The 24412-nt window shown below is 42.4% G+C and overlaps 1 protein-coding gene across 1 annotated transcript; it reads right to left on the reverse strand.

The window, feature by feature from the left end:
- Positions 1-2835: 2835 nt before the first annotated feature.
- On the reverse strand, positions 2836-10536 carry LOC119406643 (zinc finger protein 836). Its single transcript, XM_037673374.2, has 3 exons — positions 10173-10536; positions 4697-5065; positions 2836-2930 (listed from the first exon to the last, which is right to left on the reverse strand). The coding sequence occupies exons 1-3, from the start codon at positions 10534-10536 to the stop codon at positions 2836-2838; spliced, it is 828 nt and encodes a 275-aa protein (XP_037529302.2).
- Positions 10537-24412: the final 13876 nt, after the last annotated feature.

Here is a 24412-nt window from a genome sequence, read left to right on the forward strand (position 1 = left end):
GGCTTTACAACTTCACTTGAGTTCTAAAGCCCATTGTTCTTCTCAGACTGCTTCCCTGTAGCATTGAGTTTAATGATGGTTCGGTTCAAGAGTTGACACAGGTTATTTTTCGTTTGCCTTTTTCCTGTGCGTTTTAACATCGTATGCCAGGCTCCTTTTTATTTCTTGATAAAGATTCACTTTGGATCCATCTTTACCAGGAGTCTGTGAACACATCTGGCATTATCTGGACAGGACGAGGATGTATTCTATAAAGTGTATTTTATAAGTGTTAACGTCCACACCAACTCTTTTGCTTATTTTTGCTAATCTTTGTGAGATTGTGGATTGGACATCGTTTGCTCGGCCCTACAAAACTTTTTGGGTTGTGCTCAAGGGTTAATGATCCTAGGCAGAAGTGCAATACCTGTAACGAAAGGCATCGAGAACAGTTTGTGTCATGCATGGAAGTGTTTATTGTACCACTTTGTCGGCACGAGAATGAGTATATTGGACAAACAGGCAGATAGATGCCTTAATGATTGCATATGCAAACACTCTGACAATGTAATGAAACTGGCACCGACTTCCACACTGTTGCACACTGCATGTGCTTTGGTTGTAAGCCTTTGTTTGACAGAACAAGAGTGATTGTGAGAAATTTGGATCAGACGATTAGGGAAATTGTCGAGGCGTTTCAAGTGAACAGAAGCAAAAGTTACATGTGCTACCAGTTTCTTTCATTGTTGAAAAAAGACGCTGTTCTCGTTGCAGTAGCGGTCGCAAATAATGCTGTTAAACAATCTGTGGTGCGACGGTGATTTCGGTATCCTCATTCCTGCTTGCACAACGGTATATATGCCAAGACCATGTCATGGCAATAAATCATCATTTGCTAGTAGCACTGTGTCCTCGTGTCTTCTTTAGCGTCTTCGCATTTCTTGGTGCTAAATCTGAAGATTTGGCGACAGCGTTGGACCAGCGAGACACACCAGTGGAATGTACAATGCGTTCATGTGTTCGTGAAGCTGAGTGCATCGCAACACACCAGGCTCCAAAGATGCTATGGAGTTGGACCAAAATCTTGGCGGAACAGTGGAAGTGGATGTCAATATGGGTGCACCTACGTGGAAGACTGCCATAGCCGGTACAACACGTATAAGTTTAGAGCACATTAATTATAAATTTACTTTGTGAATTCAGCTCGTCTTGCTTCCACACCCCAGCAAATGGGAAATCTACATTCTGTGTCCAGTCCTCCTTGTGGACGAGCCAGTTATTGGGGCAACAACATGGTTAATGTGCTTGCTCCGTGCAGATGTATCCAATGCTGCAATTGCACTGGCCAACGATACCAACCAGGCACCGCTTATGGTACGCAATGTACTAAATCACGAGCAAGCCTCATCCAGATAAACTTTCTAAGTTGCAATTAACCCTTTCAGACGCCACCTACGAAGAACTGTTTGTAAATGCGTAAAATTGGCATAACATTATTTTAAGGCACTCGATATTCTATTTTAACAAAAATAATGTCATAATACATTGATTCATTTGTGTTATAGTGACTAATTGTAATTGAATTGTAATTAAATATCTATCTATCCTGAAGTCATTAATGGTCTGTTTTTGCATAAATAGAATGAAATCTCGGGCTAGAAATACAGGGGCAAATTCATTTTCGGTTATGTTGATTTTGAGCAAAGAAAAATTATACATTTGTCTTGGCTCGCGGAAAGCAGCACGTCGGACTATCGTCGAACATGGTAGTGCATTCAGCAATGTGGCTATATTCAACAGTGAACTGCAAAATGAAGTTAAATGAAAAACACATCTATGATGCAGGGGGTTCATTTCATCAAAAGGTCAATGTGCCTTGCGCTTTCTTCACCATTAGTCGACACAACTAGCCAAAACAAGTGGTGCACACGATTATGTACAAATTAAGCATCTCAATGGGTTAATTACTGTTCCACTCGCACTGTGGCAAGACCGAAAGTACCCATATTTCCCGTAGAAACGTGAAGGTAGCACTTGGGACGTGTATCATTTAAAGTGTACACGCAACGTTTTTCATAAGATTGCTGCACTTGTCAGCAAGAGTACAATTTACTCTCAGCATGAATACAGATAAGAAAAGTTAAACGTTTGCATCGTTCTTGCAAGCTTCCAAGATACTTATGCTTCTCTCCCATTAAGTAGAATGTTTTAATTTGAAGACTATGGTAAAGCGATTCTGGCTTCTGCAATAACCACTGGTTGTAAAGGCACCATTTTCATTGGTCGCACTTCTGCAGTTGCTTTCAGCACCTGTGGTCTGCTAGGTCATAACCTCCAAAATCTTCTCTGCCAAGAAAGTGGTCACTGGAGTTGGATTCATACCGTTGCTGTAATAAAAACCACCGTGAGAGAGCCTAGAATCATTCCTTTTTCAGCTGTCAAATTCATTATCATCAGCACATCTGTGTTGAAGCGCAGTTCAGAATATCTAAATGTGCTGAGAATGGAGCGAGCAGGGTGCAAGGTCGTCAGCGGATCATCAAGCACGACAGATTGTTCACCAGTGTTAAACTGGGCTGCCATTCTGTGCGCCGTCCTCTTTGCACCCACCACCTCTTTAGATTTGGAATGGTTGAGCTGAACCTAAAAAAAAAACTTTAAAGGAAAGTAAATTCTGGGGTTTCATATGCCAAAATTATAATATGATTACGAGGCATGTCGTAGCTGTGAGACCCCCCCGAGTTAATATTAACCATATGGGAATTTTTTAGTATGTACCTAAATCTAAGTTTACATCGGTGCTTTTGCATTTCGCCCCATTGAAAAGTGGCTGCCGCATCGAGGTGTCGAGCCATTTCATGCACCTTGAGTTGAGGTGTCTATGATGTAGAAACTGGTCACAGTGAAATATAGTGACCCAATTTTCCAGAAAATGCCCATGGACACCTGCTCTGGGAAAATGAAAACCTGCAGCATACCACAATTCACCGAGAGGAAGTTACTTTATGGAGGCTTTCTGTTGGTGTTGAACTCATCCTGGCTGTGACCGATCTCTGGCTGCAGTGGTGATACAGACGTATCGAAAAGCACAACAGACAGAGAAGCACATCAGACAAGATATTGAAACCGTAGTTCGCACTGCAATAGTGTCGAGATAGTAACCAGGTAATGCGCTGCTCAATGCAAATCGATCACAGTAACATGATGCACTCTGCTCAGCAAGACAGGTGAAGGTTAGAATAACAGAGAGCTGAGCTAGTTCGTACGTATTCATGCTAAAAGGTTGGGCACGCAAACACAAGAGTGAAGTCAAGACACCACAAACGCCGACTAAGAAGCTGAAAGTTGCTTCAGATGCATCGGCTTCCGCAGCAGCTGATAGTTATGATTACGCAGCAAGCACAGTAGTTGGTCATTGCCGTGTTTCAATAGGAAATTCTTCGTCCGTTTTCCAGCTGCTGAACACATCTCATGATTGCGAAGACGCACAATATGTGTGAGACAAAGTTTTGAGTGGACTTAACGCCTTTGCCTTAATAATTGCAGAATGAAATGAATGACCATCTTGCCTTGCACTGCAATCACTGTGGCAAATCGCTGTGGCTTTTGTTTGACAAAACAAGAGAAACTGGGGAAATTGTACCCAGATGGTATGCGATGCAGAGAAAAGACCAGGCCTGTGTAGAGCACGCAGGAGAGTCGCAGCTTGAGCCGAGTAGCAGCTTTCATAGAGCCTGTTGTAAACTCTCTTGGGGCAGCTACTGCAAGCACAGCTGCGAGGTACCCACTACACAATAAATCATCACATTTCGCACAGTAGCAAAGCACCCACTACGCGTCCCCAAAGCAATATGCACACCTACGTAGCTGCACATTTTGTTTTTGCTGCGGCGAGCGATGATGAGGATGACAATTAATTGATTATGCTTGAGCCCTTTGTAATGGGTGGAAAGCTTTAAGCCGCCCACTCATTATGCACTTCGCATCCTGGTGCGATTCTTTTCTTCTGCCTCACAATATTACATCTATTAATGGGATTCCTCACCATACATGATGCTTGTGTAGGGTCTTTTTCCGAAAAAATTGCAAGCAGCGGCGTGGCTCTGTGGTAGAACACTTGCTTGCCATGCAGAATGCCTGGGTTTGAACCTGCCCAGAGCCTTTGTATTTTTTCACATTGAGTGCGACAGCTGTGGCAGCCACCGGCGGTGGGCAACATCGCCACAAAAATTGGCTGTCATTGTGAGCTCATAACAGCTTGTGCTGTAAAACAAAGCCATGGAAGGTGCTGGGGAATGGAACTTATCTTGCATAAAAATATTGGAGGGACTGGTTGCTAGTGGAAGCGAAACTGCATAGTCTTCACTACATGTTTCAGTTCAGCTGAACTTCAGCAAAGCTTCAACTTGGGCTAGTTGGTACGGCATTATAATTTTATTGTGCTGAGCAAAATGTCCGAAGGACTAACGAAAAAAAGGGCACAGAACAAGTGGTGCGCAAACACCACTTTACAGCTGAGCTGTAAGGACCCCTAGAGATCATGCATGGTCTTTATTCTGTATGAGATGGCGCACAAGATGGTGTCTGTGGGCAAAGGATGCTGGGCAATGGGCGCACTTGTACGGCTTTTCGCCTGTGTGGCGACGCATGTGCGATTCCACAGCGAACTTCGTCACGCAAGCATGTGGGCAAAAGCTGCACTTGAACTTCTTCTCACCAGTATGAATGCGCTTGTGGTTCTCAACGTACTTTTTCAATTTGAACGCCTGGCCGCACACGTCGCACTTGTATGGCCGCTCGTTCGAGTGGGTTTGGAGGTGAACTGCGAGGGCACTCGGGTACTTGGCCACGTAAGGACAGTACTGGCACCTGAGAGTATTTGCTACCGTTAGGAATTCAGCACTAGCATAGGTGACCGCTCCTGAAATGTCATCGGTGGTATCACTCGTAGCTTCCTCACACGAGGAGGCCTTCGCTTCATCCACTCTGGCTGGGAAGCTTGAAACTGCGGCTGAAGATGGGCTGCTAGGTAAGTCGCCGACAATTTCCTTGGATAATGATTGGCAGGACACAATGAAGGGCATACCTGCAAGTACGAGCAAGCTGCACTCAACCGAGTCTTGTGTAAAGAGGATTCACAAACACGACAATCACAGATCTATAGGATTATTGAATATTACTATGGTAATGTGAAATTTTAAGAGCAGAGCTGTTTAAGCTTTTGTTCCAGCCGTGGCAGGCGACTGCTAAAAAGTCAGCCTAGCTGTGCAAAGCGAAGTGGAAGCATAGCATAGTCATGTATAGTACAGTATAGCAAAGGAGTGGGAGAGGAGGAGGGGAGAGGGTAAAGCATAACATAGCCATTTATAGTGCAGCCAGCAGGAGGGAAAGGGAAGTGAGGACAAGAGGGAGTGCTCCGAGAGCCAGGAGGAGGAGGAAGAGGGGAAGGCTGTTTCCTCAGTCTTTGCACTACCAGAGTGTAGCTGCCCAATTTTTTTTTCTCATCTCTATTGCGACACGATAAATCAGTGCTCAACACGAACATAAGACATAATAAAGGTGTCTCTGAATTAAATGAGGCTTTAATATTCAACTGTGTAAGGCTGTGCAGCCTTAGAAGTATGATCGTACACGTAATCAGGCTAGGGAGAATAGTTATGGGGCTTCGTTATCAAGCGATAAATTTCACATATGAACAAAAGAAGGGTAATGAACCAAGGGGCTCATTTTCTTATTAGAATTGCAATATATGATTGAAATGTAGTAATTATGAAATAAGTGAAAATAGAATGGGGGCCACACCAATGACATTCGCATGACACATCCGATGCTCTGTCAACTAAGCTCCTGCGGTCTTTTGGTACTTTGGTGTGAATAACTCAGTTATTTCACGTACGTTACTTCCAGTGTACTATCATCACCAGAAGAAATGCAAACAGTGCAGCCCTTGTGTACTTGTCTGCTCACATTTATTTTTTTTTTCATGCACTTGTAACCTGGCTGGTAACAAAAAGACAGCAGAATCGGCCACGGTACAATCAAGGGTGGCTCTAGCATATTTTTGATCAAGGTAAAATCACGACGAAAACAAATTCAAACAGTAAAGCACTAACGCTCACATTTCCGTTGACCACCACAGTACATTGACTACAAAAGGCAGCAGAATTAACGAGATGCAATGAAAATAACCTTTTCAATCATGGTGTCTCTGAGCGGAGATGCAATTTCCTTTGGAATAATTCTGATCAATAGTGACACAACAGATTTTGGAGCACAGCCTTGAACCTAGGTAGTTTAACTTAAGGCATAAACACGAATCGTCAAAACACTCAATGGCTACTGCTTTTTGTATACCTAAAACTGTTTCAATTTATTTTTAATCGAGTAGGCACTGTATGAATCCTGGCATTCTTAAGGTTACAAAATGTTTTGCCTGCATTCAATTGTCCCTCAAGCAACAATGTCTTCTCATGTGATTTCTGTTCCGAAAAATATTTCATGCAAATATCACAAAAGATCAACAAGAGTGAACTGTGACATCAATTGCAAAAGTGCTCTCAAGAATTATGCTGGCAGACTAATAAAAATGTCACTTAAATATGCACTTGAACAATTCTTGTGGTCGCAATCACTACTTAAACAAAGTCACCTTTAAGCAACACTATTTTTTTACCACAGCACAGATACTCAGACACATACTGTGCATATCAGGCAAGCCAAATGTGAAAAAACATGACTACATCCGAAATCACAACATTAAAATGTTAGGTTAACAAGAGCAGTGGCCTAAAAATAGACCAAACCACAATGGTAACATATCAATCCATCATAACTTACGAGTCAAAGTCAGCATATAGTGATATTATTCGCTAGCTAAAAGAATGGATTTCTACATTTACCTCACAAGAAAAAAAAAAGTATTCTCATCACTTGTCATCCACAAAAGGAGCTTTCCAATTAACCTTTCTTTTTCCTAATTATAGCTCTCATAGTATTTCAAAATTTTAGGTTCAGGCTATTTGCAAGAGATTTAAGTATAACCTGAGAAAATTTCAGTGCAATCAGTCATACTTATCCAGAAAAGGTACATCAAGTTTGGATAATTAAAAATAAAGTGTGAGAAAAACACTTTTACTTTTAAAAATACGTGTGGAAAGTGATTACAAGATAAGGCAATGACTACACTACAAAAGCCTTCCAAGTGGTACAATTTGCAATCAAAGCTTATGAGCATGGAAGGAAATGAATTCATCTATCTAATCTAGCCACATTTGCTATAAAAGAATACATGCATGTAGAAACAATGATGGAAAACAACATGTCAACAAACCCTCGCAACCATCAGAAGGCGCGGCCTTTGGCACCACAGATAAAATGGCTTTGAGCGCTCCTACGCGCTTGCCATTGCCAAATGTGAATGGATTTCTACATTTGAATACGACACTTTTGCCATTGAACAGTCTTACTCTTAAAAGTGTGTTTTATTTTTTACTAATGAAATAAAAAAATTGCTTTTTTGGTTTATTTACCCTACCGTACCCTTTAAACATGTCATTAAAGCATATCATGTGAAAAAAAATTATTGTGTCAGTTTGTTTTTTAATTAAAGCCCCCAAGGGCTTTACATGACCGCATGAAAAAATCTTGGAGAAACTCAGAAACAGTGTAGTCACATGTTTTATTTTGCACCTGTAAAAAAAAGGGTTCAAGATAACATATTAACCTCAACCTTTCCGTAAATGTCACAATCAAAAGTAGTGATTCAGATAACAGAGCATAGTTAAAAGCAAAAATACAGAGGGTTCATGCTAAAGCAATTTGCCTTTACTTAAAGCTCTGGCAAAGCATGACAAAATACCCATGAACATCTTGAAACGTTGCACATAGTCAGGTCTAGCATTGCTGATATGCTCCAAAGCTCAATAGTAAAGCAGGAACAAAATCAAGCAAATTAAATCTCAATCAACAGTCATAAAAGAAACAGTCGTCTAGGTAGCAAGATAGCGAAATCCTGCAAGAACTTCATGAAGTAGTGAAGTCATAACAGTAAACAACAGTGCTTATGGGAAATTACACCACTTAATTCAAGCGTGACACATTTGAAAAATTTGTGCTGCATAAGCATTTTTGTTGAAGTCAAAAAAAGAAGCATGGTACATTCAGAAGAATTGTATCTACACCAGCTAGCTAGACTGAAAAGCCACAATACTTTCAAGAGAACCTAATTATTACGCCTAAACACACCAGCTTTGACCTGAAATACCAGTTCATAAATTGGGAATGGAGATCTCGAGTGGTCCAAGTTGAGAAGCTCTGATCTGTGTAATCATTGCGTCAATCAGTCACAAGCCTTGACATAAATGTGTTACACCTACATTCCTCAACCTTTTTTTTGTTTGTTTCCAACATCGAAGTAATTCAGTGAAGTTGTAAAGTTTGCAAAAAACAAATGCAAGGACGAGCGCCGTCGTGTTCTTCCGTCCATGCGTCATTTTCGCACTGCAGTTTCTCACAATTATGTATTAATACACCCAACTCGTCACTTGTAAACATTGTTATGAAATTGGTACACACAAAACAAAAGGAGACACACACTGAAGAACACACACCGCACAATAAATTGGCATTTAATCATACATAAAGGCTATAAAAAGCATACATTTAAACTGTATGATTTGATCGTAGAGGAATGCATGAGTAGTCGAGATGAGGTGATTGCTGACAGGATGGAATGAGCTCAAGCAGAATTGTTGGGGTCAACTGCAGTGGTATCTAAATGGTGGTTATTGTTGCTGCTGTTATAAAATTGTTTAAAGAGAGAATAAACAACAAAAATATGCGTAGTTACCATGCACTCTGGGAATAGCTATTGCGCTTGAGGGTAGTTGGTTAGCCAGCATTTTAAGGGGAACATTACCCGACGAATCGAAGTGTTTGTGCAAGCAACTGTGCATAGGAAAGATAAAACAGTGCAAAGTAGAAGTAACACACAGAAAGACGCACAGATACAGCGCTGACTCTCAACTGTTTGATTGCTTCAAACGCAAGGCCTTTTATGGCACACATCAGAGCAACAGAAAGGCAAGAGAAACTTGTCACAACAATGAGAACCGTCAAGTTGTCAAAAGAGACAAACGAGCAGGTGTGGCAGCACCAACTAAAACCTAATAAGTGAAGCACACGCATGGTATGCAAAGCAGAAGTCCCAAGAAAATGCGTGTATAAATATAAATTCTAAAAGAAACAGAGAAACAAAACAAAACAAGCCAGCCAGGAAGTTGTGCTAGGCCGAAGATATGTAGATGAACACACATGCTCAATGAAATGCTAGTGAGAAGGCATGCGTTTTTCTTTAGAGAGGGAAAATGAGGGCCAGCTGACACAACTATCACCAGTCCTCTGAATTTCGCGAGCAAGTTAATTGCCATGCTGCCTATCTATAACAGTGCACCATTCGAAAAGTGGACAGCAACCACAATCCCGGCAATGCATGGCTAAATGACTGCACGTGGCTGCGGACATGTTCTGTTGGTGCTCTCTGAGACAGACATTAAGGCACCTACCCGTCTGTCCTACACAGTATCTGCTGCATAACAGTGCCATGACTCCTTGTTGACGTGGCATAAACGGGCTCAGTAATGTCGAAAGTTGGGCGAGTTGGTGATAGTTCATGATTATATATGAAGCAGCGCACGACGACAGGCACAAAAGGAACGAAAGGGACACCGCTGCGCTCTCAACTAGTTTTTCTGCGCTTGTGTTATTTGTTTCACACAAGTCTGTTTCCAAAGGGAGCATTAGCCGCTCTGCACAACCTGAAGAGCTTCTCAGGGGCCGAAAAGGCCACCCAGATATTGTGGCACTGTGCAAGATCTTTTTCAGGTTGTGGGACAATCTATGCATGTACGGAACCACCACTGTCCTTTTTTTCCTTGTGAGCACAAGTTCGCCCAATTATTAAGACAAGCTTTTCTAGTTTGACTGACCGTTTTTCACAATCACAATTACGTGACAGTAGTGTGACGTCTTCGTCAGCCTCGAGATCATGCATGGTCTTTCCTTATCATGTGACGCTTGAACTGGTGTCGGGCAGTGGGTGCACTGATACAACTTCTCACCCATGTGGCGACGCGTGTGTGATTTAAGAGCTTGACTTTGTACACAAGCGTGCGAGCACCTGTACTTCTTCTCACCCGTATGAATGCGCCGATGGTACTTAATGTGATCTTTCCGCTTGAACGTCAGGCCGCACACATCACACTTGTATGGCCGCTCGTTCGAGTGTATTCGCAGGTGAAGCGCCAGTACACTCCGGTGCTTTGCCACAAAAGGACAGTATTGGCAGCTCAGAGTACTTGGTCCCATTATGGATTTGGCACTGGCATAGGTGACCATTCCTGAAACGTCATCAGTGGTCTTGCTCGTAGCTTCATCACACGACGAGGAATTCACTGCAACTTCGGCTGACAAGTTTGACACTGTGACTGAAGATGGACGATCAGATACGTTGTCAAAATTTTCCTGGGATAATGACTGGCTGGAAACAATGACAGGCATACCTGCGAGTACGAGCAAGCTTCACTCAGCCAAGAATCTTGCACAAAGAGCACTTTGACACAAAACAAAGACAGGTTTAATGAATTATTGAAATAAGACAAAGGTAACATGAAATTTTTCTCACAACTACGGTAATGTAATCATTATGCACTGAAAACAAATTTAGGATATAATCAAGGTGTGTCAGATGAAGCTTCAATATTCAGGTGTGCAGCGAGTTCAAATGTGACCACCACAGGCGCTGTCAAGGATAGTTATAGGAACGAAAGGAGGAGGATGGACTGCATTGGTGGTACCCAGTTGAAAGACACAACCTTGTGAGGACTAAACCATCAATCGAGCTACTGCGGTAGTGGTTCCCCCATCCAATTTTTTCGAGTACTTCTGTATACGCAACCAGTGTATTTCAGGCACACATTACTTCAATGTCACTTTCAGTGTACTATGATTACACAAGGCAGCAAAATTAACAAGATGCACTAAAAATAACGTTCTCAGTGAAGGTGTCCCCAATTAGAAACGCAATTTACTTTTGAATATTTTTTATCAGTAGGAACACGATAGAATATATAGCACAGCCTTGAATCTGGGTCGCTATAACTAAGCTTAAGGTACGAATACACCATCACTGAAACACTTGGCTACTGCGTTTTGTATACCACAAAGTGTTTCAATTTATTTTTCATGAAGATGGCACCATATCTATTTGGGCATTCCTAAGGTGAAAAAATCTTGTACATTTATTCCGTTGCTGCCCTCAAGCAAAAATGGCCCACATTTAGGGGTACACGAACAGTGAATTTTAGAACCGAATTAAATACGAATCGAATATGAATACAGATCGAATACTATTAGAATAGTTTTCGACTAGTATGGCAACCATCTTTAAAGCAACCCTAGACTGGTAAGGCAACAATTTTCAAGACAGCCCAAGAGTGCTACATCATTTTATTTGAAACAAATATTCACATGCTTCTAACAAAGGAACATTATGATTACTTCTAATCAACAGAAAATACCACAATTATTTAAACTGAGGCAAGCTCGTACACAGCAGCAACTACAGCCTTTGATATATTTTGTAACTGCAGGCTGAAATAGAGCAGTGACTACAGTATTCAACAGAGTACTTTGTCAACAGCTTTAAAACAAAACTGATACATAAATATTTAGCACTTTTCATGAGTTTATAATAATAATAATATCTGAGGTTTAACGTCCCAAAACCACAATATGATCATGAGAGACGCCGTAGTGGAGGGCTTTGGAAATTTCGACCACCTGGGGTTCTTTAACGTGCACCTAAATCTAAGTACACGGGCCTCAAATATTTTCACCTCCATCGAAAATGCAGCCGCCGCAGCCGGGATTCGATCCCGCGACCTTCGGGTCAGCAGTCGAGCGCCATAACCACTAGACCACCGTGGCGGGGCCACTTTTCATGAGTTAACATCACCATAAATGTCATGGAGATGATAGTGGATTGATGACACTGTCACTTCGGTCACACCGGGGTTTTAAGCACAAACGCCTTCATCTTGTGATTAATATTGCATCGATAGATCCGTATGTGGGCTGCATGAAACAAGAACAGTTACCCCTCGCTGTTTGAATAGAATAGAACGTTATTTGATTAGTTATTCGAAATTTTTTAATATTCGCACGCCCCTACCCACATTTGATTTCTGTTCCAAAAAATATTTCATGCAAATACCACGAAAGATCAACAAGAAAGTACTGTGATATCAATTTGCAAATGTGCTTGCAAGAAATATGCTGGCAGACTAATAAACATTTCATTTAAATATGCACATGAAAAGTTCTTGTGGTAGCAACTGCTCCTTAAACTCACCTTCAGGCAACACTATTTTTTCACCAGAGCACAGATACTAAGACACATACCACACACATGAGGCAAGCCAAATGTGAAAAAAAAAGAAGAAAAACATAATTCTAGCATCAGTACACCCAAAATCATAGCATTCGAATGTTAGGGTGACAAGAACAGTGGCCTAAAAACAGACCAAACCACACTGGTGGCTTATTGATCAATCATAACTTATGCGTCAGCATCCTAGACAGTTCATGAAATGTCCAAGCCGAATAGTGAAGCTTTGTGCAGTAATGAAAGATAACAATGCTGGACCATGAAAGACATAAGAGCTCCTGATGGCTTCCAGCATGCCACGTGCAATCATCACATTTTACACATGACAAACATGCTTTTGGTGAGAGACAGTGAATTGCCCATATTACTTCAATTTCTCACAGTAGTTACATGCAGGGTATTTTACAAATTTTAAAGAGACCCTGCAACTCTTTTTGAATGTACTTGGAAAACATTTCCAATGTGTATTCAAGACACCTGAGCCAGATATCACTCAGCAAGCAGCAGGAAACTTGCAATGTCATGTCATAAAGAGGGAAGGTTAGGTTGCTCTCTCCTTTGCAATGTCGCTGCCGACGATGCAGCGAGTGGGCCCAACCTCACAGCAACCAGGTGTACAGCTGTTGGATTATTTCATGAACGGCATGCAGACGGATGACATGTAAGTCATGCGCTGCACATGTAGGCGCCACAGCCACTCACAGGGTGCGGTCACGTGCCGGTAGAAATAAAATCCTTTAATAATAAACCTTCAAATGATAGTATGTGCCAGTCTTTTTCGCTGTCTCCGTTTTCCCCTGCGCAGTATCCCAAGATCAAAAATCACTCAGTCTTTAACAGTTTCACTAAGACGCTTCCGTTACGGAGGCTGAAGAAACGGCCATCGCTTTGGCCACTGCCACCGGCAACCACCAGAGACGGTCACTAGATATCCTCACGGACTCTCAAGCGGCCTGTAGAAATTTCTTGAATGGACGAGTCGGTCGACCGGCGATTAGCATTCTCCTTGTGCACCAGATCCCCAACGACACTCTTGACACATGAAACCCTATCAACCGGCACAGGATAATATGGACGCCTGGTCACATGGGGCTGGAGGGGAACCAGGGGGCAGACAGGGTGGCTCGAGGGTACACAAGAGACCGAGCAACCCATGAACCTGCGTCCGAGGAGCCTATCCCGGTCCTGTGCGAGTATGCGGCCATCCTAAATTACTACGAGGGACTCAGACGTATCGACTCCCTCCCCCATAAGAAGCTCACAAAGGAGGAAGCTGCCAGCTGGCGCTTAATCCGCACCGGAACGTATACAAACTTACATTTTCTCAATAAAATGCACCAAACAGGATACCCTGCGCGCTGCCCATGGTGCTCTGAGAAACCCACACTAATACACACTACATGGACTTGCCGGGCCATCCCCGGCCTGCCCCCCATTGACCAAGCGAGTGTCGGGCGGTGGGAGGAGTTGCTGGCCAGCGATAACCTTGATGATCAGATCAGTTTGATCGACAGGTCATGCAGGGCAGCAACTGCCTGTGGCGTCCTGGACTGAGGGCAGCCAGCACTGCTAGATGGTACTTGTGGACCAAGCAACACGAACCCCTTTCTGTTAATAAATGTTTTTCCTTCCTTCCTTCCTTAACAGTTTCACTGATTGGTTCTTCACCGTAACTACCACTAACAGTATTGTGATGTAGAGTAAAGAGCCTTGGGATCATGTATGTTCTTTCATTATCATGTGATGCTTGAGCTGGTAAGTGTAGGCAAAACGTGCCGGGCAGTGGGTGCACTGATACGGCTTTTCACCCGTATGACGACGCATGTGTGACACCAGAGCAAACTTGGTGACGCAAGCGTGCGAGCAGATGCTGCACTTGAACTGCTTCTCGCCCGTGTGGATGCGCTGATGGACGAGAAGGTGATGTTCCCGTTTGAATGTCAGGGCACACACATCGCACTTATATGGCCGCTCGTTCGAGTGTGTTCGCTGGTGTTGGGCCAGGACACTTGGGTACTTGGCCTTGTAAGGACATAACTGGCAGCTGAAAGTCTTTGGACAGCTGACCTTTCCTGAAATGTCATCAGTGGTCACGCTCGTAGCTTCTTCACACGAGGAGGCATTCACTGCAGTTTTGGCTGGCAAGTTTGACACTGTGGCTGAAGATGGCCAATCAGGTACGTTGTCGACAACCTTCCGGGACAACGATCGGCAGGACACAATGATGGGCATACCTGCGAATGTGAACAAGCTTCACTCAGCTGAGCCTTGCACAAAGAGCATTTGCAAACACGACAATCGCAGAGCTAATGACTTGTTGAATATGGCAATGGTTAATGGGAAATTTTTCTCACCACTATTGCTACGCAATAAGTAAGTGCTCAGCACAAACTTAAGATATAATGAAGGTGCTTTTGCATCAGGTGAGGCTTCAATATTCAGCAGTGTAAGGCTGTGCAGCAACTATACAAGTATGATTGAACACGTAATAAGGTTATGGAGATTAGTAGTTATGGGGCTTTGTTATCAAGTGATAAATTTCACATATGAACAAGAGACGGGTAATGGAACAAGGGGCCCATTCTATTGTTAAACTTGTAGTGCACATCGAAAATGTAATTTATGCAATAAAGAGAAATGAAAGAGAAAAGCCGAAAAGAAAAACCTCCTGCTGGTGGGGACTGAACTGACAACATTCACATTTCTGGCCAAAAACACAACTCACGAAATCACCACATAAAGTCAACAAGCATAAACTTGATATCAATTTGAAAAGGTAGTTCTTAGAAATCATTTGAACCTGCACGTTCATATTAACAATCACTGCTTGAACAAACACACCTGCAATCAGCACCACTCTTTCAGCAGAGCACAGATACTGAGACACATACTGCGCATATGAGGCAAGCCAAATGTGAAAACACATAATGCTGGCAACAAAGCTTTAAGTCATCACTACATCCAAAATCATAATGTTCAAATGTTAGGGTAACCAGAGCAGTGGCATAAAAACAGACCAAACCAAAATGGTGGCAGATTGATCAATGATGACTTATGTGTCAAAGTAGGCATCCTGGAGAGCACGTGAAATCTTCATGTGAATTGTGAAGCTTACTGCAGTAATTAAAGCTAACACTGTTGGGCCAATAATAAACCATAAAAGACTTCAGAGCTTTTGATGGCTTTAAGTACCGTATTTGTAATAACCACATTTTACCCATGACAAGCACACTTTTGGTGATGCGCAGTGCATCGCCGGCTTTACTTGAAATAATTTATTTTACACCCTACTTCTTTGCAAGGTGTCCCCACATTTTGGCAGAGGCCCTGCCACACTTCTGAATGTACTCATAAAGCATTGCCAATATGTAGCCAAGGCACCTGTGCACGTGTCAGGCAAGTATTATCGCCCTGCATGCACCTGTGAAATTGCAGTGTAATGAGAAAGACAGCCATAGCATAGCTTGCTCTCTCCTTTGCAGTGGTGTAACCAGCTCTGCAGTGAGCAGGTTGAAATATGCAACAGGTGTTGGCTGATTTCATGAACGCCAGTGCATGTGCAGGTGCCGCTAATGAGGTGCTGTCACATCGTGACACCTTGTATGTGTGAGAGAAAGGTAGTGGCCAATAAAATCAAATATGAGATAAGAGAAAATGCTCATGATGCTTGGGGCTGTAGCTGCTGGACAATGTGTCGCCCCACTGCCAGCTTACCCAGTGCAGTTTACAGTGTGCTCATGGCAATGAAATAAAACAGAGCGCACAACTCATGCGATAAGTACGCTTGTGCTTAATCAGCTTGAGACATATTTTCTGGCCAAATATTCAAGTGCCAACAGAGTCTTATAGTAAGGTAATTCCCGCAATAGTCACAATGAGACTGCAGTACATAAAAAAGAATAATAATCATAATAACCTTGAATAGGTGTTGCACACTTGCTTTAACCACGTTATGAAAGCCCGTGACAATATCATGTCAAAAAATTTATTCATTGTGCTAGTTTTTTTTTTAAAATAAAAGCCCCACCAAGGGCTTAATAAGATTGAATGAAAACAGCCTTGGAGAAATTTCAAAACTATGTAGCCACATGTTTTATTTCGTGCCGTAAAAAAAGGATTCAGCGCAACACAGTAACCTGAACTTTCCCGCAAATGTCCCAATCAAATGTAGCAAGTCAGCCAATAAAACATAGTCAGAAGCATAAATACAGAAGGTTCATGGCTGCAGGCATTTGCTTTTACTGAAAGCTCAGGCAAATCAAGAGAAAATGCCCCTGAGAATCATCAAACGTTGCACTTGGTCGGGTGCTGATATGCTCCAAAGCTCAACAGTAAAACAAGGACAAAATCCAGCAAATTAAATCTCAATAAACAGTCATACAAGTAAATGGTCATACATGTAGTAACAAACAGAGAAAAATCCTGCCAAAATCTGTAATATTTTGTTCATGAAATGGCGAAGTCATAACAGCGAGCACCAGCACTTATGGGAAATCATGCCACTTAATTCCAGCATGAGATTTGAAAAATTTGCACTGCATAAGCATTCTTACAGAAGTAAAGAAGCACTGTATATTCAGAAAAGTTGTTTCCACACCAGCTGACTAGACAGACAGGCCACAATGCTATAAAAAGAACTTAACCTATTACTGCTAGCTACACCAGCTTTGACCCTGAATGCTAAATCTGAAGAAATCAGCAATGACTATATCGAGCGGTTCAAGTACAGGAGCTATACATTTTGTACAATTACTACATACAATGGTCAATTAGTTGCAACCATTTACACAAGTCTGTTGCATTTACAGACCCTCAACCTTCTTTCGCAGCATAAATATAACTCAGGCGAAGTTCTAAACATTACTACAAAACTAGTACACACAGTACAAAGAAAAAGGAATGCACATTGCACAACCAACTGGTACTTAATCACACAGAAAAGCTACCGACAACATTTATAAAAACTGTGCGATTTCATGGCAGAGGAATATGATGAAGGGAACGAAGTACACCGACCAAATAAAAGCTTAAAAGAAAACGACGTTTTGGCTTCCATACGGAAGCCTTGTTCACAATGAGGCCTAACAACTATTAATGTCTATTACTATTAATAACTTATTAATAGTAATAAACAACTATTAATGCTTAAAAGAAAACTTCATTTTCTTTTAAGCTTTTATATGGTCATTGTACTTCGTTCCCTTCATCATGTTTCTTCCTGACCAGACGGGTTTCCGTTGAACTCTCGATTTCATGGCAGAGGTATGTATCAGCTGTTGAGGTGAGGTGATTTCGGACAGGATGGAATCAACACAAGCAGAACACAGGCAACCGCGTATTTTCGGGGGCGACTGCACTGGTATCTGAATGGTAGTTATTTCTGCTGCAGTTATAAAATTCTGTTTACAGGGAGAATAAACAAGAAAATATGTGGAGTCTCAGAATAACAGAGAACTGAGCTAGTTGGTAAGTATTCATTCTAAAGAGACTAGGCGTGCAAACACGGACACAAGAAAGAAGTCAGGACACCAAAAGCGCCAACTAACAACTGAATAGATGCACAACGGTAATAAACTCATCTGTGCATGCCCGTGCAATAGGCGAACCTATCAATCCTACACACGTGGGGGCCTACGCGAAAGATAACTGTTAAGGCATTTGATTTCATCTTTATGCAAGTTAATCGACGATTGGCTAACGCATGCGCTACCACTATTCTCGATATGCCATGCCTCAATCATCGGACGCGCTTCTTCATTCCTATGTCGGTACAAAACTGCACATTCATTGAATTTTGGTGTGCGCATACAATCTCGACAATGTAACGATAGATTAGGTGAGCCTCCGGTTAGTGATCTCTTATGTTCCAATAATATCTGCTTAATGCAGTGGCCCATCTGTCCTATGTACAAGCGGCCGCAGCTGAAAGGGACCTTATACGCCACACTTGAATTTGTTGGTGTGTTTTACAAAACAAATATCGGTTTCCGCTTCTTGTCTTTTACACGCTCATTCTTCCTCTGCACAGCGGCACATATCTTACCTAGCTTATTGGCAGCCGTGAAAACAATATTAACACAGTATCTACTTCCTACTTTCTTTAGCCGTGAGATACGCAATGAATGTACGGTATACCTACGACATGTTTCTTCCTATCGCTTTCTGCAACCATGCTCGGACTTAACATAATGGATTTCTTTAAACACTCAGCGACAGTGGCCACTGCATCACGGGGATGACCTACATCTAAAAGACACGTAAGCTGTGCGTTAAAGCTATCACTCATTTTGTGCTCACACGACTTGGTGAGGGCAGACTTAAGGCGAGACAAGGGGATACCGTTTTACAGCAAAAGCTGTTATGAGATCACAACAAGAGCGGTTTTTGGTGCCGTAGTTGTCCGCCGCCGCTGGTGTCCATAACCACTATCGCTCGAAATAAGAAAAAAAAAAAAAAAAAACGAAATAAGAAAAAAATTCCAGGATGGAATGAGGTTCGAACCTGGGCCCTCTGTGTGGGAGCCCAGCGTTCTACATCGAAGCCATGCCAGTGCTTGAAACTGCTTTGCAAAAAGACCCTATACAGGCTTCATGTTGAGAAGGAACCACATTAACACATGTAATGTAGTGTGGTAGAAGAGTAAAATAACAACCCAGCACACAATGCGAATTTTCTAACCAGGCGTCACACAATGCGAATTGCGCAACGAGTGGGTTGTTGAATGCTTCCAACCCATTACAAAGGGCTCTTCCATAATCATTCATCGTCTTTAGCCACAGCATCAACAAAGTGTGTATAATGCCTTACAGGTGTTTAGCAGGTACCACGGTTCTCCGCAGAATGACGAAAAATTGCATAGTGGCTGCTTCCCTACTTCACAAAAATTATGATGATGTATAGCGTAGTGGGTTCCTCGCAAGTGCACTTCTATTGGTTGCCAAGAAAGGCTCCCATGATCCATTTCCTCAGGGTCTCAATAAAGTTAATTCCTCTCTCTCTATCTCTTTCTCACGTTAGCCTATGTTATAAAGTGTGGTGAGAGAGTGAAATAATGACCGGGCGTCACACAATGCGAATTACGTAACTAGTGGGTCCTTAAAAGCTTCCAACCCATTACAAAAGGCTCAGTCATAATTCTTCATCGTCATCAGCCGTCGCATCAAGAAACTGCACATTTGGTACCTCGCTTCTCCGCAGAATGACGAGTAATGTCATGGTGGGTGCCTCCCAACTTCGCAAAAATTATAATCTGTGGCGTAGTGGGTATGATTTGTGGCGTAGTGGGTTGCTAGTGTACTTGTATTGGTAGCCAGAAGAGAGTTTATAACGTGCTCTAGAAATGCCGCTCTTCGAGCTTTCACTGTGACTGTGCTGCGCTTTCCGCGCAGGCCTGGATAACACATTTGTATCGTTTGCCATTGCCAAGGCGATACCGTTTTTTACAACCTTTGAGTGCTTCGACGAAAAATTTAATAGCAGCTTTGAAGATCCAGGAGCATATTAACAGCACACGTGGTTCTTCTGAAACATTAAGGAAATGTCTAGAAAGATAGTCACTGCAAAACCCTAGCCTTATGTCCTAAATACTGTTTTAAGCCGAACCTGAAACCAATAGACGTTTTAAGTTTGCCACGTACAATCACTAGACTAGTTCCTGAAGAAGAGCGCTCCCACTGCATTTCAGACAGTGTTGCTAATATCAAGGGATCTAATATGCATCTCAAGTGTGCTGGTCCTATCTGGCCTCTGGTTAATTATTGTGTGGAGAAGAAACTCAGGCCAGTAATTTCAGATAAGGACGGGCATTTTGTAATTATGCCGGACAGTTTTTTCTTGGGAAAAGCATTAACAGCCATAACAAAGAATTTTAGGGCAGTAGAACTTAAACCATCAGTAGTTAGGCAACGTGCTGTCGACGTTTTGTTAAGACATAATCTTGAGAGAATAGCTTGTAATGTCAAGAAGGCTAAATCACTTACTTTAGAACTGTTTTTTTCAGCGAAAACACATAACAAGATTCCATTTGAAGCAATTGTTTCAGAGAAAGGCACCTGGCAAGTTGCTGTATCTAGTTATTTGCAGAACTGCTTAACTTCTGTTGAGTTTTCCAGACCCTTTTCGTATGCGTAATTCTCAGCCGCTAGTTCAGTTCCTCTCAGAGGAGAACCCCGGCTGTTGTAAAGCTTTTAGTATGCATATTGAAGACCTTTATTACTCCTTGCCGCATGAGGACCTGTTAAAATGTGTTAATGAATGTATTAACGAACAAGGGCACGAGGCGGTTTTCACCGATAAATGTGGTGTTTCTTCCGGGGCTTTTCTAGAAGTTCTTTCCATGTATTTAAAGTCGACGCTGGTAGGTTGGAAGGAAGGCGTTTATGTGCAGAAATCAGGATTACGTATTGGTTCTAAGGTTGCTCTGGTTCTCAGTGATTTATACCTTAGCAAGATTGACAAACTTTTGGTAGGTGCCTTAGGTAATTCTGTCATTAAGGTTTTTCGTTATGTGGACGATTACTTGATTTTTTGTAGTGGTGAGGGCTTTGAAAAACGTGGTAACCTCAGTGAGCGAAAAATTTGAATTAAATGGAGGTGGACTGAACTTTACTAAAGAGTTGCCTCAGAATAATGGAATACAATTTCTAGATATTTCCTTAACGTTTCAGAAGAACCACGTGTGCTGGCAGTATGCTCCTAGATCTTCAAAACCGCTGTTAAATTTTTCGTCAAAGCACTCGAAGGTTGTAAAAAACGGTATCCCCATGTCTTGCCTTAAGTCGGCCCTCACCAAGTCGTGTGAACACAAAATGAGTGATAGCTTTAACACACAGCTTACGCGTCCTTTAGATGTAGGTTATTCCCGTGATGCAGTGGCCACTGTCGCTGAGCGTTTAAAGAAATCCATTATGTTAAGTCCGAGCATGGTTGCAGAAAGCGATAGGAAGAAACATGTCGTAGGTATACCGTACATTCATTGCGTATCTCACAGGGTAAAGAAAGTAGGAAGTAGATACTGCGTTTGTGTTGTTTTCACGGCTGCCAATAAGCTAGGTAAGATATGTGCCGCTGTGCAGAGGAAGAATGAGCGTGTAAAAGACGAGAAGCGAACTGATATTTGTTTCGTAAAACACACAAAGAAATTCACTGATTGCCATACAAGTGTGGTGTATAAGGTTCCTTTCAGCTGCGGCCGCTTCTACGTAGGACAGATGGGCCGCTGCATTAACCAGAGATTATTAGAACATAATAGATCACTAACCGGAGGCTCACCTTCTAATCTATCGTTACATTGTCGAGATTGTAAGTGCACGCCGAAATTCAATGAATGCGCAGTTTTGTACCGACATAGGAATGAAGAAACGCGTCCGATGATTGAGGCATGGCATATCGAGAATATAGCGGTAGCGCATGCGTGCGCCAACCGTCGATTAACTTGCATAAAGATGAAATCAAGTGCCTTAACAGTTATCTTTCGTGTAGGCCCCCACGCGTGCCGGATTGATAGGTTCGCCTATTGCATGGGCATGCGCAGATAAGTTGTCGTGCCTTCTTTCTTTTCCGCCGTTGTGCATCTATTCAGTTGTTAGTCGGCGTTTGTGGTGTCCTGGCTTCTTTCTTGTGTCCGTGTTTGCACGCCCTGTCTCTTTAGAATGTATGTGGAGTCGCCATGCATTGTAGAAACAGATGTTGTGTTTGAGGGTAGTTGGTTATTCAGCACTGTTTGGAGTGAGCATTACCTAGTAAATGCTTCCTTTTTTTTTCTTTTTCATTTCGAATGCTTTTACAGTGTAAAGCTGTGACACATGTTATCACTAGGTGCAGGCCATGTTTGAGTGCAGTAGAACCTTTCCGAATGCTTGTGATTGTTCCAATAAAATTGTACGCACTGTGCGTGTGACAGGAGTTCATTCTTGCACTAATGCGAGCACCAGTTATAATGCTGAAATGCACGATCACTCCTGCACAAAATTCAATGTGTTTCACCAGTGATATCGATGACCGAGTTTGGTCACTATTCGAGGGCTAGTATTACTTCCTTGTACACTGAGTGTTGCTTTTGCCGAGCACAAGTTCGCCAAGTAAATAACTCAATCTATAATGGTTTGACAGATTGCTTCTTCGCTGTCACAACCAAGTGATAGTATTGTTGAGCTGGAAAGCTGAGTAAAGAGCCTCGAGGTCACGCATGCTCATTCGTTATCATGTGATGGTTGAGCTGGTATCTGTAGGTAAAAGATTTTGTGCAGAGGGTGCACAGATATGGCTTTTCGCCCGTATGGCGACGCATGTGTGTCTTCAGAGCTTGCCGGTGTATACAACTGAACGAGCAGGTGCTGCACTTATACTTCTTCTCGCCCGTATGGATGCGCCGATGGACATCAAGGTGATGTTCCCGCTTGAATGCCAGGCCGCACACATTGCACTTATATGGCCGCTCGTTCGTGTGTGTTCGCTGGTGAACTGCCAGAATACTCGGGTACTTGGCCACATAAGGACAGAACTGGCACCTGTGAGTCTTTGGATAGGTGGCCTCTCCTGAAATGTCATCAGTGGCCAAGCTCGTAGCTTCTCCATACGTGGAGTTCTTCACTGCAACTTCGGCTGGCAACACTGTGACTGAAGACAGGTGACCAGGTACGTCGTCGACAATTTTGTGGGGCAATGATCGCCAGGACACAATGACGGGTGTACCTGCGAATACGAGCAAGCTTCACTCAGCCAAGAATACTGCACAAAAAGCTATTGGAAGACTGTAGTTGCGCAGAAAGACAGCAGACACAGGTTTAGTGACCCACGGAATATTACAAAGTGAATCTGAAATTATTCACATCACTACAGTGATGTAGTAATGCACCACACAAATTTTAGATATAATAAAGATGCTTCTGCATCAGATGGGGCTTTAATGGGTCCCTAAACCTCTGAAAATACAAAGAACGAGCACGCTATTCTCTCCTGGCATTTTACGTCTTTTCGGCACAGTTTGCGATGCCAGCATTGTGTTCACGCGACGTCATGAGGAAGTCAGCTCTCGAGTGGTCTATACACGAGGAAATTCGGCTGTGACTAGTCTCCTACCCTGCTTTTTTGGACAGTTGCACGCCCATTCTGTCTTACCTCGCATCACCATCATGCAAAATCAACTGATCTCACTTTGTTTAGTGCATTTTTGACTGTGCAAGCGGAGGTAAGAACGTGCAGCTGAAAAGCATAAAATCCCGATAGGCTCAGCACTTAGTGCTGACATTTTGCATGAGTTTCACGAGGGAACAAAAGGCAAGGAGGAAATGGTGTCCGTAGGAAGGGTAGTGAAGGCAAGGAAGAAACCACTCTCGTCTTGGAACATGGAGTGGTTTAGGGGCCCTTTAATATTCAGCGGTATAGTTTGTGCAGTGAGTACAGATATGATTGCTACAGGAAATAAGACTATCAAGAATAGCTATGGCACTTGGTCACCAAGTGATAAACACATACGAAAAAATAAGGAGAACGGATGGAGGGGTCCATTTTCTTGTTGCATTTGTGGTACACAGCTGAAATGTAGTGATTATGCAAGAAAGAGAAATGAAAGAGAAAGGCTGAAAAGACAACCTGCCACTGGTGGTGACTGAACCAGCAACATTCGCATTACATTGTGTTATGTTACTGTTATGTGCTGAATTGCGAAGCACATTTTTTTTGCTTATTGATTGTAAACAACACGTATTCTGTTATATACGTTGGCGACAGTTGTAATTATTGTTGTTGGTATTATTTTCGCATATTGATGTACCCACTCCTGCTTGGGCCCGAGTAAGGCCTGCAGTATTTGTAAATAAATAATAAATAAACATTCATATTTCTGGCCACAAACATAACTCAAGCAACCACAACATAAAGTCAACAAGAATGAACTGTGATTTCAATTTGCAAAGGTACTTCAAGAAAATATGCGGGCAGAAGATTAATCAATATTTCACTTGAATATGCACACCAATAAACCTCGTG

Source organism: Rhipicephalus sanguineus, chromosome 10 (assembly GCF_013339695.2).
Source record: "Rhipicephalus sanguineus isolate Rsan-2018 chromosome 10, BIME_Rsan_1.4, whole genome shotgun sequence".
NCBI classification, from domain to species: Eukaryota; Metazoa; Arthropoda; class Arachnida; order Ixodida; family Ixodidae; genus Rhipicephalus; species Rhipicephalus sanguineus.